General features: G+C 41.1%; 2 protein-coding genes across 2 annotated transcripts; one reads left to right on the top strand and one right to left on the bottom strand.

Annotated features, from left to right (window-relative positions):
- The first annotated feature begins 24 nt into the window (after window positions 1–24).
- Window positions 25–6361, top strand: TRMT61B (tRNA methyltransferase 61B). Its single transcript, XM_039707544.1, has 7 exons — window positions 25–561; window positions 650–752; window positions 3380–3570; window positions 4645–4736; window positions 5142–5377; window positions 5985–6065; window positions 6246–6361. Exons 1-7 carry the CDS (start codon window positions 55–57, stop codon window positions 6287–6289), a joined length of 1254 nt encoding a protein of 417 aa, XP_039563478.1. The 5' UTR covers window positions 25–54; the 3' UTR covers window positions 6290–6361.
- A 143-nt stretch (window positions 6362–6504) lies between these two features.
- SPDYA (speedy/RINGO cell cycle regulator family member A) lies at window positions 6505–13506 on the bottom strand. Its single transcript, XM_039707545.1, has 7 exons — window positions 13370–13506; window positions 12587–12833; window positions 11512–11570; window positions 11163–11248; window positions 9402–9573; window positions 8211–8502; window positions 6505–6638 (listed from the first exon to the last, which is right to left on the bottom strand). The coding sequence occupies exons 2-7, from the start codon at window positions 12813–12815 to the stop codon at window positions 6550–6552; spliced, it is 927 nt and encodes a 308-aa protein (XP_039563479.1). The 5' UTR covers window positions 12816–12833; window positions 13370–13506; the 3' UTR covers window positions 6505–6549.
- Window positions 13507–14215: the final 709 nt, after the last annotated feature.

Here is a 14215-nt window from a genome sequence, read left to right as displayed (position 1 = left end):
GCGTCATCGGGGCGTGCGGCGCAGGCGCGCGGGGCGAGCACGCGGGCCGCTCGCATGAGGGCCTGGCGCGCGCTGCGGCGGGCAGCCGCCCCCTCTTCCTCCTTTTCCTCCTCCTCCTCCTCTTTTCCTGCCGACGGGAAGCCTCGCCGGCGGGCATGGCAGGCTTCGCTGTCGCCGCTGGAGCGGGTGAGGCGGCTGCTGCCGCCCGAGGAAGCGGCGGCGGTGGCGCGGTGCGCGGCGGCGCCTCAGGCTGCCCCGGAGAAGATGGAGGAGGAGGAGGAGGAAGTGGCGGCTCCGCGTCCCGGCTCTTTCCGCGCCGGGGAGCTGGCGCTGGCCGAGGTGCGCAGGAAGCACAACTCGGCGCTGAAGCTGCTGTGCCGGCTGGCGGCCGGGGCGGTGCTGAGCAGCCCCGGCGGGCTCCTGCCCCACCGCGACATCATCGGGCGGATGCCCGGGCAGGTGCTGCGCACGGCGGCCGGGAAGCGGCTGCTGCTGCGGCGGCCCTCGCTGGACGAGTACGTGCTGCTCATGCCGCGGGGAGCCACCATCGCCTACCCCAAGGTAGCGGCTGGTGGCTGGGAGCTCGCTGGATGAATCTCACCTCTGATTTCTCGTGGATAGTAACGTGCCGTGTTTTTGTCGCCCGCAGGATATAAGTGCTCTGTTAATGATGATGGATATCCACCCGGGAGACACCGTGCTGGAAACTGGCAGCGGGTCTGGTGCTATGAGCTTGTTTCTGTCGAGAGCAGGTGAGAACCTGGCTTTAGACAACACAGTAGTTATTTATTTCCTTATCACAACTTGGGGGTTTTTTTGCCCACATACTTATAGTTCTTGTGGTTCTTACTATTCAGCTCATGAGAGCTTTGCTGCAGTTCACGTATAGTTTGTTGACTTGAAAGAAAGTTACATCAGCACACGGACTGCAAACCATTCTGACATTCTAGAGGGCATAGTGTAAATGGTTACTGAAGGTCTTGCAGAAAGCTGAGTTTCAGCCATTATTTATTTCCTTATCACAACTTGGGCTTTTTTTTTTCTCAAATACTTATGGTTCTTGTGGTCCTTACTATTCAGCTCATGAAAGCTTTGCTGCAGTTCATGTATAGTTTGTTGACTTGAGGGAAAGTTACATCAGCACAAGGACTGCAAACCATTCTGACTGTGCTTATAGGGCATAGTGTAAATGGTTACCAAGGGTCTTGCAGAAAGCTGAGTTTCAGCCATGACTCGAGATCACTCAACTGCAGCTGGTTTCTTCTGGTCATCTTTCTGGAATAAACTAATGTTTGGGGGTTTTTAGTTCCTTTGGGATTTTGAAGCTAGCATGAGATTATCCTCAAAGCAAACATTGCTGCTGTAGGAGCTGGAAGCTGATGAGACAGAAGAAACAGAAACATCAGCACTTCTCTTTCCATTTAGAGAAAGTAGGAGTCCTTAGTTTTCCCCAGCTTGCCCTACAGGCAGACCCAGAACCCAAATACCTGATACTGGCTAAGGCAAAACCTAGCTCTTGCTAAATACAGCAGATGATTTTTCTTGGGTATTCAGCCTGCTGTGGCCATTTCATACAAGCACACCTGAACTTGCCAATTATTCCTCTCGTTTTTCTATCTTGTCCAACAGGTTTTTTCTCATCAGTTTAATTTAGCTGTAAATGGGCCAAGTTGGCAAAATCATTGACATTACCAGGCTGTTAACCCTGTTCAGGGAAAGAGTGCAATTGTTGTGTGCCAGATCAGCTCTATTTTGAGGAGTGGGGAAAAGATATGAAATTGCATTGCTGTTTTCAAATTTATTGAATTTAAACAGCACCAAATACAGCCAGTTTTAGTCACAGCTGAACACACTTTGGTGCTGACCCAGAAATAAATAGATTTGATATGCTGGTTCCTAATGGTGGCTGCTTTTGCCACCATTGAATACACACCAGTGATACCCAACAAGGAAAGCAGCTGCTGCATGGGTAAATGCTGGAATTCAGATCCAGTGGGCACCTTACCAATGTCCATGGAATTATTTCATTTCCAAAATTATTGTTGATTTAACAGATTTCATTCATCTCTTAATTGTTATTCCTTTTATGTTGTTTTCCATTCTTTCTTTAATCCCAGAAACTACTGACATAAAACAGGAGAGTTAAGACAGTGGTATTTGCCATGACTTTAAGATCTTTGAGAACTGGAAAATATGATGTAGCAAACTTCACATACTGTAGCTTCACAGTAATGAAGTTTTGCCTAGCTATTTTGTCTTGCTGTTCTGATTTTTTAAAAACCAGTTTCAAAAAGTAGGAATCACTTTGAATAAGTGGGGGTAAAACTGACCCCCCCCAGTGTGAAGAATTTTATTTTCCTGATGTTTTTAAACTGATACTCTAAAGGAACCAGGAGTTGGCACTGTGACTCTACAACTGCTTCAGGTGATCAAAGGCAACATGCTGAAACCTTCCCTTTCTTACAAGCTGGTTCTGGCCTTTGTCTGAGGCAGGGTGAGCTGGATCAAGGAGCAACTGTTGGGAAATCTATCCCTTCTTTTACTCAGTTATCTGAATGGATTCACAGTGGGATCACGTAGGTGAGGGAATGAGCCTGGTGACTTGAAACTGAAATGGCTTAGAAAGGCACAGCACTGACCTGGGGAGCTGCTGCTTCCTGAAAGCTGCCTGCACCCCTTCCAAAGTAGCAAGGAGAGAGAAGTGAGCAGTGGGATAGGTGTGAGGAATTGGAGTAATAGAAATATGGAATAATACAGCAGTGCACACCCTGCTGTCTGCCTGCACAGCCTGGAAATGCTTCCTTTGTGAGAAACATTGGAGTCGTGGTAGATGTCAGAATAGTAAATTTAGACTTAATAATTTATTGCTGTTGCAAACAGTAACAGGAAAATTACACAAACCTGGGTGAATCAAAGAGTACACTGGAAAACTTTTCTGTGGGGCTGAGATCAGTGAGCAGGTTTCCTTAACCTGTGAGCACTGGTGCAGCATTCTCAGCTGGTACCTCTGGTTGCTCCAGCAGAAGGATCTAGCAGCAGCCACAGATGCTCAACTTGTCTTTTGCTGCATGAGTGACTTCAGGAAAACATCTTGGAACAGTCTGTACTACTATAACTACTCTTTGTTTCATCTGTGCATTGATGGATTTCTGTCTGTGAAAGAACTAACATGACACTTTTCCTTCATCCATATGTTTTAAATGTAAAGAAAACCTAGATTGTCATTGATTGTTTCAGATGTGATAATTTCCTTAAGTGGAGATGGAAAGGTGTACTTATGTTACAGATTATGGTTTTTGCTTTTGTTTTCTTTTTTTCCCCCAAGTTTTTATAACAGCAGTGTCAAGTGGTGAGTGGAATGTCTTCTGTTTGCTTTCAGTTGGGCACAAAGGACGTGTTCTAAGTTATGAAATCAGAGAGGATCATCATAATTTAGCTAAGAAGAATTACAGGCACTGGCGTTCTGCGTGGGAAATAGGACACGTGGACGAGTGGCCAGATAACGTGGAGTTTATTCTTAAAGACATTTCAACAGCTGCTGCAGATCTGAAATCTGTAACACTTGATGCAGTGAGTGAATCCAAACAACTCCCCCATTGACACGTGTCTTTTCTCCATTAATTAGAACCTCTAGTGTTCACACTCACAACGGGATTCCCATATCTAGTGTAACATGAGAAATAACAATGCAGGTCCTCATCAGTGAAAGAAACATTGTAATGTTTTTGTCAGATACAAATGTTTTCAAGGTTTCAGTTACAGGTTGTCACATGAAAGAGTGATAAAGCTGTACTATAGAAATATTACAATTAATTACTGCTGTCATGTAAGCAAATACCAACTTGCTTTCTTGTATTTTTGAGGAACTGATATTTTAGGAGATACATATTTCAAGCATTCAATTTCAGAAGGATACAAAACCTTATTAAATATGCAACTATATGACCACTTTGCTATCAGCTATATAGAATGCACAATGTAACTAACCATAATTTAGAGAATGCTATGGCTTGCTCTCCTGTCCTGCTTCTTTGTATCCAGATTTCCTAAAAAACGAGTCATGCTGGGGAAGATAGCGTGATGTTAAGCACTCTTCCCTGTAAAGCTGACAAACTACTTACAACTGCTTACTAAATGCTTTAAACAAATAGCAATTTTTAAAATGGTGCAAGAAGATGCCTTGCCAAAGACAAGAAGTATTTTTAATCTTGAAACTCACAGCAAGTTAGACATTGTGACCATAATGTGTTCTTCTGCATTTGAACAATCTTTTTTTCTTTTTTTTTTCACATTTGAGAAATAGGTATTCAAATGTGTTAGTAAATGTAGTCTTCTAAAAGTTTTTTTATTGTCGGGATTATGGGATTTAATTACTAGGAGGCTTAACTTCCTACGGATCTACTTAGTTGGTCAAATACTACTTGCTGTTTTAACAGAAATTCATCTGGAAGTAGAGAGGACTTCATTTTGTGTAAGTGTGCACCTCAGGTTTTGAGAGGCAGTGATAAAACTGGTGGATGATTACACACTGCTGTTGTGTGCATCTCTTTTCCATAACCTTTTTCCCCCCAGCATTGTCCTGTGTTGCGTTGGTAGATGTACATTTGTTCTCCCAGGAAGCATTAATATGTCTTTCTCTTGCAGGTAGTTCTGGATATGCTGAACCCTCAGTGTGCTCTGCCTGTTGTACACCCAAGCCTGAAGCAAGGTGGGGTGTGTGCTGTGTACTTGGCAAAGTGAGTATTTCTGTCTGCCACCTTTATTCAGGCGTTACCTGGCCTCAGTACAAAACCAAGCATCTTCTGAAATACACATGCAGCATTCATGAAATGGTTAACAAAGTTGGGTTTTTTCCCCATGTAACTTTCTTTGGGAGTTCTACTCTGTATAAATTACACTCAGCCAAATCCTTTGGCATCTTCCTGGGGAATGTTCTCATTCTGGTCAGTGAAGTTTGGCATTTATGGCATCCTCAAAGTAACTGCACTGTTCTCCAGTGCAATAGTCAGGTTGCTCCTTTTCCCTAAAACTGAAGGATTCGTGTAACTTCAAAGGTAAAGAATGTGCCTAAGTCAGTAGAACTGAAATTTTGTGATATGAGTTTTCAAAATACTACTTTATCCTTTGCATTTCTTCAAAAGCATCACACAGGTTATTGACCTTTTAGACAGAATACGGAGCTGCAAGCTTCCTTTTTTGTGTGAAAGGATAATTGAGGTAACTCACAGGAGCTGGTCAGTACTCCCTGCTAAACTCAAGCACTACAAATCAAGCCAAATGGTGGAAACTCAAGAAAATGTTGAAGAACCACTTCAAAATGAGTACAAAGAAATCCATATTCAGGATCAAGCAGTTCCTAAGGAGAGTGAATACAATGGTAAGGACTTTGCTGCTGACGAGATCCCCTATTCCTGCACTTTGATAACCCAGTGTAGGAAGAGGCAGTGTTTTTACCTAGGTCAGCTGAGAATAGGCAAGGTTTTAGACAGCCTAGACCTTGTCAGGTTTAAAGAATACTATTCATTTTTATTTAAGTTAAAATATTCTACTAAAAACCTGGGCTAAATAAAAAATAAATTTCAATCTGAAATAAAGAATGACTGTTTTCAAATTTTTGATTTTTAAGAAAATTCAGTTCTTTATACTCACCCCAAAGCTGCTTTAGAGGACCCTGATGGACTTAAGGATTCCTTAACAGAAACAGTGGCCAGTGAGCTCTGTTTTAAAACTATGCTGTTCTGGCAAATCCAAAAATGCTGCCATACATATTTTATATTTATATGATAAGTGTAAATATATATACAGTATAGATCTGCAAAATGCCAAGAGTTCTGAATATATGATAGGTGACAACAAGAAAAAGAAAACATGTCAGGGAAAAACATTACATGTACATTGTCTACTCTAGGCTGTATGTAGGTCTTAAACTTGTGGGAACAAAAAAAAAAATATTTATAAAATAAAAAGAAATGCTCTTCTCACAGAATCACTCAGTGATGCTGATGAAACAAACCACTCAGTACCTTACATTGCCCGACCATCCCACTGGCAGGAAGCTCATTCAGGTGAGACACTTGGAAAAAGTTTATCTTAAATGTTTACTGGTATTTTTATTTCAAATAAAAACTTTTTTTTTTGTACTAGCATTTGATATTTTCCTATATTATGAAACTATTAAACTTATAATAATAAAATAATCATTGTGTATTGAAATACTAAAGTAGTAACTTTTGTTTTTTAATTAGCGTTCCTTACCAAGCTGAGAAAGTTTCAACCACTGCTTTCTTGATGCTGCTGCCTCCTTAGCTGCTAATCTGAATATTGTATCAGAATGAAATAAAACATAACAAAGTAGATGCTACATTTTGCAAGTTGTGTAACTTTCAAGTACTGACCGCTCTGATTTCTACCTCGCATCAAGTTTGAAACACCAACTGTTATCCCACTATGTAAAGGGAAAATTTTGAAGTAAATCATCATGTCTGGTGCTGTGATGCAGCCCAGACTGTTCTGCAAATCACAGTATGTTTCTGTCTTATCAGGTGCATTTCATTCTCCATTGCTTGTAAACCAGTCCATAGACTTATCTTGATCCAGAGTGCTACATGGTTGCCTTTTGCTGGACAGCCTCTGACAGTCTAACAGAAATAAGGAGAAAAAAAAATTTAGTAAGAAAATAAGGCATCAAAGGCTCTCCTTTGAAATTAATACTTTGCTGGCTTCCAACTGCTGACTATAGGTTTCTTTGAGAACAAAGTTCTTAAAGCATAACTTTAAGAGATACTGGAATTCACTGAATGCGTTCACTTGATAAAGCTGTGCTTATTTCAACATCAAAACAGTTGTTGACAGGCACAGCTCTGGTTCCCTTCCAGCACTCAGGCTGCAAGTTGCCTGGTTATTTGTGAATGGCACTTCATATAAAGTATTCTCAAATGGTTGGAGGAAACACAGTTTTTTCTGGCCCTTGTCAGAGATGAGAAGCCAGATCTCTCAAGTATAAACAGACTTAAAATCATTTGGGATCTCCCCTGAGTAAGTGGTGATGTTTAGCACATTAACTTATTAAGTTATGTTTTGTAAACACCTGACTTGCTTTATATCTCAGGAAATATTCAAATGCCAATTTATTCAAAGTTGGGATTCACATTTGTACTAAAGCTGTCAAAACAGTAACAATCTTACTGTAATACTGAAAATTTGGATCTTAATGAGAACACATGCAAATAAAATATACAGAGTTATTTATAACTACCTTTGTATTATTATTTATAAATACCTTTGTATTTGTATTAGGTAAGTATACTAGGAACTCTGCACTGGTTAACTACAGGAGAGTATCTTTGCAGAGCTGAGGCCTTGTCCAGGTGCCTGAGGAAGTTTACAGGTCAAATGCATTTACTAATGAGAACACATGCAAATAAAATATTCAGAGTTATTTATAACTACCTTTGTATTAGGTAAGTATACTAGGAACTCTGCACTGGTTAACTACAGGAGAGTATCTTTGCAGAGCTGAGGCCTTGTCCAGGTGCCTGAGGAAGTTTACAGGTCAAATGCATTTAACTTCCAATAATAAATTTAATAATGGTTTGCCCCACAACTGCTGTATGTAATGGAGGCCCCTAATGCTGAGGATGCTATTTTGAGTAGATTAATGGGCAGAGATTCAATTATGTAAACAATTGTTGCAATAAACTCTTGTTTTCTACTCATACCCCAGTATTAAAACAGTCTTGTATAAAATGTCAACCAATTAGATACTTAAGAGGAAAATGGAAATTGTGATTTAACCTGTGTCCAAACCCAGATCACAAATGAGTATCTTGCTCTTTCTCAAAACATACTCTCAGTAAGTGCACTTCAACACACTTTACACACACCAGTATTTTTATTTGACATAGCCAATCATAAAAAAATCATTTAAAACAGGACTCCCAATTTAATTTACAATGCAAGAATAGTAACAAATGCCTGAGTAGCACCCAAATTCTACTGTAGTAGATGAAAGTAACATGAAGAGACTCAATGTGAAACAGTTGGTACTTCCAGGAAGTTAAGACAGAATGTGTGAAAATGAATCTGTGAGGGTAAAAGTTATGCTGAGGTGTTACAGGGAGGGACAGAGCAGTCCCTGCAGCACTCTGAAGGGCAAATATGGCCCCAGTTGCCTAAACTGATGGAAAATTACTCACAATATGAAACCATACCTCGGCCTTTATAAGAAGGAGAGTCGATGAGCATTTTTTCAGTGGAAAAGGTGTCCTTGGATTTCTGGGATGAGTGCAAGTCCCTCATCTCCAGAGTGTCGGTAGATGAGGAGGAGGAGGATAATCCGAGCCGTACGAACCTGCCTTTCTTCCCGCACAGCAGGCAGTCTGTCGGAGTAGCGCTGGGCCCTCGGGGCAGCTGCACCTGATCGCCGGAACTCCTCAGAGCTCCGCTGTGGTGCACGGAGCGCTCCCGCTGCCAGATGTAATGTGTTGGAGCGATGGCCATCACCTGTGGGAACAGCCAGAGGTGCTCAGGAAGAGCAAAAATAAAGGGGAAACACACGGCTGAAAACTAGATCCAGTTAGTGCATGGCAGGGAATTAATGTAGCTGAAATGGGCATCATCTCTTGTCTGTCCCACTGGAAAGTTTGCAGGGGTAAGTAATCCTGACACCAGTCAGGTGTGGAAACATCCCAGCTTCCAGCCCTGTCTGTTCACGTGAGCCATCACAAACAGCAGCTCATGCTCGGGATGTTGGACACAACAGGGTCTCTGGCCAGCTACCAAACATCAGCTGACAGTGTTCATCATCACTGAAATAACAGCAGTGGGAAGCTGGGAGGGTATGCAAGGAAAAGCATCCTGCACTCGCCTTGCTCCTTGTGCTTTTCCCATAGCATCTAATCCCATCCCCAGAAATGGGTCTCTAGAGTAAATGGGAGATTTTCTTTTCCACCATCTAGAAGTAAACATTAGGTACTTAGAGCATGACAAGGGTTTTTCCAGGTACACACTTCACCTGAAAAATGAGGAATATATTTTTTCCTTATAAATTGTAAAGCACACAAAATTATTTCTAAAGTGGATGAAGTGAAACAAATTAAAGTAGATTTTAAATGAAAAATATTTGCATGAAGTAAATACTAGTCAATAGAAATGTCACTTTTAACAGTCGTGCAATATAAAATATTCTAGTTTACTTTAAAAACACCTTTTTAAATAATGTGTTTTAAATAGAGAAGGAAGAAATATCATGGAGGATAAATGGGCCATTACATTTTAGCAGCATCTTTTCTTTTCCGTGGATTGTGTGTTTACTCTAGGGTAGGAACTGTACAGAGCTAAATTGCTAGCTGGTGTTACTTGTTGTGATTTCAGCATCTAGAATATGAAATCTCCCTCCCTACCTCTTCACAGCAGCGTCTGCTTACAATAGCCCTGTAGTCAATTCTACTCCAAAGTTGATCTCTTAACTTTAAGAAATCAGGGAAGAGCTTTCTCCAGGCTTTGCCCAAAGCCCATGGGAAAATGTCATACTTTGCTTCTTCATTGTCTTCTTCAACTGTGTTTGCCAGATACCTTCAAATATATATATGTTTATGTTTGTAAATATTATTCAATCTTAAACCACTATATTAGAATGATTTCTAACATAAAATAACAGATATATTGCAGTGGTTCTTTTTTCTAGTATTGTGAGGAAAAAACACTAACAAAATACAGCCTTCTCTCTAGAATACAGTATTTTCTTGATTAGTTACACATGCATCCTTTGGGTAAAAAACCCCAAGCTTTTATAAAAATGGTTTTACCCTAGAGTTTCCTAAATTAATAGATAAGCAAGAACTAACACATCCTGACATTCTTCTCCAAGCTGGCAAGAAACCCTTGAATAAAATGAACAGTTTCTGATTGATGCTTTAAATAAGGCATAAAACTCTCCTGTGAAATCTTAAACTTCCCACTTTCTACTTTATGGATTTTAGCTATTCTTGTAAAATTATGTAGCTCATTTTAAATTAGGAGCAAACAACTAAATACAGGTCTACCTTTAGTTTAAATGAAAAACTTAAATTACTTTTTTTTAATGTCTCTGTTCTTCCCTTTGTTCACTATCTAGTTACTTTTAGGTTTGGATTGTCTTCTCAGACAACAGGAAAATGATTACTTGACCCACCTGGTACTAAACTCCTGTAAATCACACTTGAAAAATTAGGACTTATAGTATCCTCCCCAGTTTTCTCACTTGCTCCTGACCCCAGTATTCTCTCTAGTCCCAGTCTCACCAGACTCTTTGTCCCCCACTAATCCTTTCACTGCTCTGGCCTGGCTTTTCCCCCTTCAGTGGGGTCAGAGGGCTCCCTCCTCCATGCTCTGTGGATGTCACCCACAGAACAGCGACAGCAGAAGGAACAGTCCCCTTTGCCCCTGCACTAGTGTGTAAATCAGAGCACCTGAGGAGTGATGGTACCAGAAAAGATGACCTGAGCACCATACACTGTAAAAAAAATGCAGAACCCTCTGCAGGTACAGCAAATACAGAGGGTTATGTGGGCCTGGATTACTGATTCCACCACTGTTTCAAAGTATAGGTATTTTACAACTGTTCAAAAAAGTTCTCAGAAATTCTCTTTACTTTTGATTTAAAACATGTTGACAGAAACCTTATTAACAAGTTACTCCTGAGATGCCCGTCATGGTGAAATGTTTTTATACAAATGCCTTAAAGGCTGGCAAAGATCTGAAACAGGGTTTTATATGAGCACCTGTGAGCCACATACATGTTGCTGTGTATTGTCCTGCATATATTTCCTGTAATGCTTTAAAAAGCCCCCAGATTCAGTTTGGTAGGCAGAATGCCACTGTGTGTATCACCACACCAATGCAAGCAACCCCTGTGTGCTGCTCCAGCTTGTTCCATCACAGGCAGAACAGTGACTTTGCACTATTTATGTACAGAATGTAGATTGTCATAAAACCACAGAGTGGTTTGGGTTGGGTTGGAAGGGACTTCAAAGACCACCGAGCTCCAGCCCTCCTGCCACCCCCCGGATTAGGTTGTTTATATATTCCTCAAGGAAGTCTCATCACATATTGTAATTATCAGTGTCATAAAGAAATAATGCAAAGTTTATTCTAATAATACCAGATAATTTTAAAGTACTTACAGAGCCACAAAGAAATTGATTCTGGTATGCTCACTTGGTGTGAAGTCAGCTCTCTTGAAATAAACGAAAGTCATTGCCAAGAGATACTGTTTTAAAATGTAAAATGAAGTATCAATGTGTTACTTAGAATAGTATTTCCTAAGTTGATTGACACATCTTGCACCAAGATATTTTCATCATTTTTCATCATTTTTAACAATGAGGAAAGCATGAATTAAGTTTCTTGAAACTTCCATGTGAAACCATTAGAAAAAGATGATGTTCTGTATTTGTATTAAGGTATCAAGTAATTAAGGGCAGATTTCTCACTCAGTGTATGTTCTGTTAACTAAGAAGGAAATACACTCACCTTGTCTGCAATTTCACAGCAACAGTCCATCCAAAGGAAGTCTTGGATTAGATCATCATCTGTAATAAGAGAAACCTGTAGCATTTCAAACACCAAAACTGTTTATGTCAGAAGGTATTTATAAATAAATAGCAGATGGTCTTTCATTAACCCAAATGAAAGAAAAGAAGCTAGACCAGCCAGCAGGGAACAGAGAAGCTGAGGGCAGTAGGAGAGGTTCAGGTGTGAAAAAAGCTTACATGACAAAAGAAAACAAACTCTACCAGAAAGACAAGGTGGAAAATCTGGTGACTGCATTTCCTCCATTCTCAGTAACAGCAGGTGAAAGTGAAAAATAACCAGTATTTTTTTCTATTTGCATCATTTCTTCCTGCATTCCATGCGTCCAGGTGATAGCACACCATTATTTCAGAGGAAGTACAGACTGCTGAGATCCTGCACCTTGATTACCTGGCAGCCTTTACTGGGCAATGCTTGCTTATTTTTGGTCAGTGCTTCATTGTCCGTGACCATGTACCGTAATTACCACCAACTCTCTCTCATTCACTTCTGGATTTAAGGGTCAAATAAAAACCAGCTGCAATCTTCCACTATTACTTAATGTCTTTGCTAAATTAAATAAATACAAAACTTCATATGAAAGAGACACAAATAAAGAAGAGATGCTCCAACTCCTTAGATCAACTTCCCATTCCACTTCTTCCCCCAGAAGTTTATTCCCACAGTAAAGAACATGTTTAAGAGACAAGGAGTCCTTTTTTTAAGCCTTGTGTAAAACAAGATGGACATTGTTTTACATTGTTGAAATATAAGAGAAAATAGTAAGGAAAATTATCATAAAATAAAAACTAGCAAACTACCTTGGATTCATTTGTAATTTAAAAAATATACTTCTCATCAATTTGGTCGCCCTTGTATTTTTAACTTAAGCATTAAATATTTATATACCAAACTATAACAACAAAACATTTTGATAAAGAATTGCCATTACTTTAGATATGAAAAGCACTCTCAAAATTCCTCAGCTTAGAAAACATTCTGTTCAGTCAATTCATATCTCACATTATTGACCTACCAAATAATTTAAAGAAAGCTGTCATTTCCTGACGCTGAATAACTAGACATGGTCCCTTTGAACATTTATATTTCTGACTAGGAACCCCTTTTTCACAATTTTCTTGATGGTCTTTAAAAGCAGGTCGCTTTAGTCTAGTAAGTTTTTTTTGCTGGTATGATCTGGATGCACTCGGTTTTACATGAACTGTGACAGTGGGAGGTGTCTGACACACCAGATTGTGTTTCATTTCGTTTAGCAAAGGTTCCTGTTAAAAAAATAAGAAGAAATTAACTACAAAATTAGTCAGTTTCAGCACTAGTACATTTCTTTTGTTCACATGAAATGTTTCAGTAGAACTTGTATGTCAGATGATGGGAAATTAATTTTATCACTAGTGATTATCTAAGTCTTGTGCCCTAAGACAGCCATGTAGAGTTCTTCAATTTAGTTCCAGTTTTATAAAGCTTTAATTTATTAATTCAAGGAGCCTTCAATTTTGCTTTCTCCAGTCAACTTTGGAAAATGGGAAAAGAGCCTTTCCAGGAAAAGCTGCTGTTTGTCACATCCTTGTAGCTCCACACACTTACTTAGATCTGCCAAAAAACCTGTGTTCTTCCCCTCCAATTCGTGACTGTGTCTTTTTTTTTTTTTTTAAGGAATATAACTAGAACTAACACAGCAGAACTGTGATTGAGCCACGCTGATTGATTAAAACTAAGTCTTGAGCTCGTAATTGCCATTGGGAATTAATCTTACCCCTCAAGCTGGACATACCCCGAAGGCACAGCCAAGGAAACATACCTGTGGCGTTTGCAAAATTCAGGGGACACCAAACGGAGAGTGAGGCAGGGTATTTTTTGGCGGGATTAAATGTATTTACGCCTTCAGGAGGTCTCCCGGCAGGGGGCTGTTGGAGGCCGGCCCACCGCAGCCTCGCTGCCTCCCCCGCTCCCGGGCGGCTGCCGCACCTCCGGCTCCGCCGCCACAGCCGCGAGCCGCCTCCCCTCACGCCTCCACACCTCGAGTGGCGCCTCCCGCAGCCAATCAGCGAGCGCGGCGCAGCGTTCCAGCCAATCGGACGGTGGGGCGCTCTCTCCTCCCGCCCCTCCCGTTGGCACCCGGGGCGTGGCAGCCAATGGGAGCGGGGCACGGCGGGGGCGCCTCGGCGGCAGGAGCCGTGTGGGGGCTGCCTTGGGGCTCTGAGCCCCCAGCTCCCTTCCCTTCCCTTCCCTTATCCAGTTATAATGCAGGCTTAGATTAGATATTAGGCAGAAGTTCTTTACGGTGGGAGTGGTGACAAGGCATAAGTTGCCCAGAGCAGCTGTGGCTGCCCCATCCCTGGAGGTGTTCAAGGCCAGGCTGGATGGGGCTCTGAACAACCTGGGACAGTGGGAGATGTCCCACCCTGCCCGTGGCCTGGGGTTGGAACGAGGTGATCTTTAAGGTCCCTTCACACCCAAATCATTCTGAGATTCTATAATTCAAACATCTCCCCGGTTTGATAAACGTCTCCACAGGAGACGTGGGACACGAAGGAGAAGAGATACCTGACTAAATATCATTAAACATTGAGGTGCAGGATACCCGGCTGCTGCCTTTCTACAGAGGCAATTAAGGCAATTAGTCTAAGGCAGTCTATTGAAATGT

The sequence above is a fragment of the Passer montanus genome, unplaced genomic scaffold (assembly GCF_014805655.1).
Source record: "Passer montanus isolate IOZ18808 unplaced genomic scaffold, ASM1480565v1 scaffold2, whole genome shotgun sequence".
Taxonomy (NCBI): domain Eukaryota; kingdom Metazoa; phylum Chordata; class Aves; order Passeriformes; family Passeridae; genus Passer; species Passer montanus.
The sequence above is the reverse complement of the archived record's forward strand: the minus strand, read 5'-3'. Positions and strand labels throughout refer to the sequence as shown.

Coding starts and splice junctions, on each gene's coding strand:
- TRMT61B (XM_039707544.1), top strand. CDS start 55: ATGAGGGCCTGGCGCGCGCTGCGGCGGGCAGCCGCCCCCTCTTCCTCC. Junction 562..649: donor CCACCATCGCCTACCCCAAG/GTAGCGGCTGGT, acceptor TGTCGCCCGCAG/GATATAAGTGCTCTGTTAAT. Junction 5,378..5,984: donor TAAGGAGAGTGAATACAATG/GTAAGGACTTTG, acceptor CTCTTCTCACAG/AATCACTCAGTGATGCTGAT.
- SPDYA (XM_039707545.1), bottom strand. CDS start 12,815: ATGAAACACAATCTGGTGTGTCAGACACCTCCCACTGTCACAGTTCAT. Junction 11,249..11,511: donor GCTGTGAAATTGCAGACAAG/GTGAGTGTATTT, acceptor ATTTTAAAACAG/TATCTCTTGGCAATGACTTT. Junction 9,574..11,162: donor ATCAATTTCTTTGTGGCTCT/GTAAGTACTTTA, acceptor ATATATTTGAAG/GTATCTGGCAAACACAGTTG.